The sequence below is a fragment of the Tachysurus fulvidraco genome, chromosome 5, assembly GCF_022655615.1.
Source record: "Tachysurus fulvidraco isolate hzauxx_2018 chromosome 5, HZAU_PFXX_2.0, whole genome shotgun sequence".
In the NCBI taxonomy this organism is placed as follows: domain Eukaryota; kingdom Metazoa; phylum Chordata; class Actinopteri; order Siluriformes; family Bagridae; genus Tachysurus; species Tachysurus fulvidraco.
The window spans coordinates 31,723,750-31,728,749 of NC_062522.1; the positions used below are offsets into that span (position 1 = coordinate 31,723,750).

The following is a 5,000-nucleotide window of genomic DNA, read 5'->3' on the forward strand; positions in this document are numbered from 1 at the left end:
GATTTAGTTAGTATGATGGGGTAATTTTGGGGTGTAGAGATGCATCGGATCACCCTGTTGCTGAGTATAATCCTTTACCCCCACATCTTTTATACCACAGCCAATGCTGACTGTTTTATTTAGTAACATATGACACGTCGTATGTATGAAACTTAAATCATCTGTAATAACATTTAATGTGGTGGAACGTCTGCGACCTTCTCACCTACGTTATAGCAGCTATAAACAGTCATTACTTCACTTTCCCTTGCAAACTCCTCTGTTCTGAAGGCATTCTCGTGTCTGAGATCTTCATGTTATGGCTGTTACGGAGTGTTGAAACTGGAGACTCCTTCCAAAAATGTTAAAACATCTCCTCGAAGAAAACTCCATCGACTTTTTTTCTTCGTTTTTTATTTTGATCGTGTTTTTACGAGGAGGATGCAGTAAACAAATCCCGTGTGCAGTGTACTGCATGCACTGTTGCTATGGAAATGATTATGTATTAGAACTTCTTTTAGACTTCTTGTTATAGAAAATTAAGCAACACCTCCGGAAAAATCTGAATCGAGGATTCAGCAGCACTGTGGGATAAAACACTAGTTCACAAAGTGTGACACACAAGGTGCTTGATTCCCACAAGTACGTTTTTAAATACTGTCCCACAAAGTTATTAATATGTAATACGGATTTTGCTTTTAAAATTTGAATTAAACATTGCTTATGTTTTGTGTGCATGTGTGTGTGTGAGTGTGTGTGTGTGGGCTCTTTAGTGAAAAAAAAAAAAAAAAGTCAGGAAAAGTTGGGGGAAAAAATCTGTAAGTAAAAAGTCAAGTAAAATGTCTAACTGCCAAGAAAGACTAAAATAAAAACTAAACCCTGCGATATGTTGGTGTCGCTTGTTACTGAGGAAAAGTGAGTTCCATTATTTTTGGTACAGTTTGTTAATGTTTCAAATATTTCGCCCATGTAGTAGCTGTAATCCAGCTAGACTGCTGGTTATTTTTTTTTAATAAAGTTTCTGTAGTTAAGTTTATTTATAGGCAACCTTGGCTAGTTAGCGGCCATCTCGGGGACGTCTCAGGATTAAAAACCCTGAGGCTGATGTGTCAGGCGCAGACTTTAGGCCTGAAATGACGATGATTTTAATCGCGTCAATTATACGATAATAGAATGCAAATTTATCTGCTTTAAGTTGCCATCATCTGTAGTTTTAGCCTCGTTAACCTTAACGCTAGCAGAGTCGTTGCTTTGCTCTTCTTCTGGATGTCTGCATCCTTCCATTATTTGTTCGGTCAGAAAGCATAAACCGTCTCTTAAGTGATTAGCTGTCTCTTTTTAACTTCTGCCACATTCACTCTAATGCTTTCACAAACAGACTCATAGGAGGATTTAATACTAATATCAATACTGGTTCATCAGAGGCGAGAAAGTAGCTCAGGTTCGCATTCACACACGTCCTTAAACGTGATACTGATTCGATTTGATCAAACGTTAGTCTTTACAAACAAAAGAAAAAGAAGTGTGTGCTGGTTATGTGAATGTCCCCAGTCGAACCCTGGCCTTGCTTGGTGTAATACTGATGGATCGTGTCAGTCGTTTTGATTCGCCGTACCGGGGACATGGAGGTATGTTGATGCTTTTAAAACTGTTGTGCATTCATGCTGTTCATTAGCCTGTTTTGTGCATTGGAGTGAACAGTACAGGAACTCAGTGTGTTTGTTGCGTGTGTTGGATGTGTTTGTGTCCTGACTATAAAATAGGAAATAGAGATCCTGACGGCGACGTATGAAAAGATCCGATCGGAGTGGTGCTGAGCAGCTGAGTTGAGCTGAACTGAGCCAAGTTGATATTGAGTTTCACTTGAGTTCTGCCGAATTGAGTTAAACTGATTTAAGATCAGATTAAATGAGCTGAGTTCATCCGTGTTGATTTCAGTTGAGTCGGATTGAATCGAGATCACTCGAGTTAAGCCGAATCGAGTTGAGTTGAGATGACTCGATCTGAGCCGAGTTCAGCTGTGCTGAGTTGATTCGAGTTGATTCCGTTTGAGCTGAACTGAACTGAGTTGAATTCGGGTGAGTTCACTTGAGTCGTGTTGCTTTAAGTTGAACTGGCTCGACTTGAGTACTGACCGGTGATCAATAAATAAATAATCCGCCAATTACTAAATAAATAAATAAATAAATAAATAGATAAATAAATAAGTAAGTAAGTAAGTAAGTAAGTAAGTAAGTAAATAAATAAATAAGTACATAGATGGCTGCCAGTGGCCTCGGCTTTAAAAAAAAATGGCTCTCAGTGTGACTCGAATGGAGGAGTTCATTTTGTCCCCAACACTATGGAATCAGGACAGTGGGTGAACAGTAGCAAGGAGAACATGACATGATGGAGAGTTATGAGCCGGACTGGATGAAGGAAAGAAGAAATGAGATTAAAAGAGAAAGCCAGCAGTGGTGGTGCCAGCATTAAGGGAGGGAGGGATCACGTCACAGGAGCTTTGTTGTGCTTTGGAGGAGTGTGATAAGTTTCACCAGGAAAACTGTGGTCCAGCTGTTTTTCAGACTTCTCTCTTCTATCCTCACTTACTGTGCTCATGTTTCCTGGTTCAACACAAGGAATTTTTTTCTCTCGCTGGTAATTTCATTGCTCACAAGCCCGTAAATCCGTTTGGCTGGTTTGGATCACCTGATCCAAGCGCTGCCTGTGCTGGTGACGGACATGACGCTGCAGCGCTTCTTGACGATCATGTTGATGTAGGCCTTCATGATCTTCGTGATCTCGCCCACCTTTAAGCACACACAAGGACAAACTCATCAGACACCGAAGGATTAAATTCATTCCTACTGTAAGTATGCATTCAGCTGTTCATTTAAAGGCACATGATTAGTAGCGACAGTGAAGCTCCACAGGACAGGACCGCTTGTGTGACAACACTCACCCGAGGAGTCTCGAAAAACATCTCCCTCTCGTCAACGGTGATCTTGTAGGTGCTGGGCTGCGGAGCGCCGAAGAAGACGATGTGCTCGTATTGGAAGGTCTCGAGTGGTTTGGGTTCTCCTCTTTTATACACAGACACGTTCTCTGCACTCACTCCAAGCCACAGGTCATGAGGGAAGCCTCCTTCTTTACACTGCACACAAACATATGTAAAAAAAAAAAAAAATGTGTAAAGTCAGACTAATTAATCAGACTAATTGATTAGACATAATAATCAGACTAATTAATCAGGCATATTAGACATTTCCTGTGTCAAATTTCCGATGAGGATATCATTTTAAAGGGGCAGTTTGTAACAATAATAAAATTAAAAATAAATAAATACATCAGAATAAGGGTAAGTCAATAATAATAATAATAATAATAATAATAATAATAATAATAATAAAAATAAAAATAGTAATAATAATAATAAAAATAGTAATAATAATAAATAATAATAATACAAATAATAATAATAATAATAATAATAATAATAATAATAATAATAATAATAATCGGTTTATAGATCTGAAATATTCATTTACAACATTTTAGATACTGTAATATTGACATCCAGTGTTTTTCCCTATTTTATTATTTATTTGAGACATTTTCTGGCTCAAAAATAAGTCCCGCCCCTGAACTGTTTTTAGCACTTTTTGCTATTTGATCAATTATTTTAATAATATTTATTATTTTATTATTTTTAAATTGCAGCTATTTAAAAGATTTAAATTAAAATGAAACATTTTGTAAATATCATGATAAAAAAACGAGCCTCACCTCGACGTCGAAGAGCGTAGATCCGTATCCGGGCCACTCTTTGATGATGGTCATGTAACTGAGCATGGCCTGGTGTTGAGGCATCCCCTGCAGACGGTTCCACTTCTCCAGGACGCTGGTCAGAGTGGCTGACATCTCCTCCTTAACAAACATCTCCAGCATCTGCTCTTCCTCTCGTTGCTTCTTCAGCGAGCCGGTCTTGAAGCTGCGCCTCAGCGTGCCATCCAGGAAGCTGGTCCTCCTCCTCTCGAGCGTGTGGCCTCCTGGCCCCACCCCCACGACTCCAGCACCACCAGACCCGCCAAACTTGGTGGAGTGCAGGATGCGGGTGCGGAGGCGAGCCACTGGATACACGCTGCTCAGGCTCCACGGCGTGCGTGCCACGTCTCCGTGGATGTACTGCAACCGGAGTGCGGCCAGGTGCTGCAGCGTCTCCTCGGACGCTGGGAAATGGCCGCTGATCAGACTCTCATGAGCCTGAGAGGGAACATAAAGGTGGGGTATTTAAGATGGAGCTCATTAAAAGACAAACACCACCAACGAGCGGATTTTTTCACCGGTCTCACCTGTTCGAACATGAAGGCAAACTCCACCCCTTCTTTGGGCATGCTGTCCACGTCAAGGAAGCAGTACAGTTTAAAATAAAGCCGCCACGGCCCTTCCTCTTCTTCTTCCTCACTTCCTGCCAGTCTACAAGTGAGGGTCATTAAAACAGTCAGATTATCTTAGACGCTGTAAGTAATAACATTAGTATTTGAGTCTGTGTAAAGTCACCTTTCAAACTTGGCCAGAATGTCAGCTACGATGATGCGGCTCTCGATAGCTCGACTCTCCACCTTGTTGTGTTCAAATAGAGAGAACAGATTCCGGCTGTTATCCATCGCCAGGCCTCGGATCAGCTTCTCCACAACCTACACACACACACACACACACACACACACACACACGCACACGCACACGCACACGCACACGCACACACACACGCACACACGCACACACGCACACACGCACACACAACACGCACACACGCACACACGCACACACGCACACACACACACACACACACACACACACACACACACACACACACACACACACACACACACACATTCATTGTTTCTCATGGTGATGTATATCTAAAATGAGCATAAAAATATTATAATAGGACAATTAACAATTGAGCACAGATAGTCTCTCTCTCTCTCTCTCTCACTCTTTCTGTCTCTCTGTCAATCTCTCTCTGTCTTTTTCTCTCT

General features: G+C 41.2%; 1 protein-coding gene across 1 annotated transcript in view; it reads right to left on the minus strand.

Annotated features, from left to right (window-relative positions):
• myo10l1 (myosin X, like 1) overlaps nucleotides 1–5,000 on the minus strand; it is a 10,442-nt gene that overhangs the window by 1,072 nt on the left and 4,370 nt on the right. The window contains exons 11-15 of the mRNA XM_047813346.1: nucleotides 4,519–4,655; nucleotides 4,311–4,434; nucleotides 3,745–4,221; nucleotides 2,921–3,112; nucleotides 1–2,768 (exon numbers count right to left, since the gene is read on the minus strand). The exon at nucleotides 1–2,768 is cut by the window's left edge and continues 1,072 nt beyond it. Of these exons, the coding sequence (XP_047669302.1) occupies nucleotides 2,664–2,768; nucleotides 2,921–3,112; nucleotides 3,745–4,221; nucleotides 4,311–4,434; nucleotides 4,519–4,655 (1,035 nt within the window). The 3' untranslated portion in view covers nucleotides 1–2,663. The remainder of the gene's footprint in view (nucleotides 2,769–2,920; nucleotides 3,113–3,744; nucleotides 4,222–4,310; nucleotides 4,435–4,518; nucleotides 4,656–5,000) is intronic.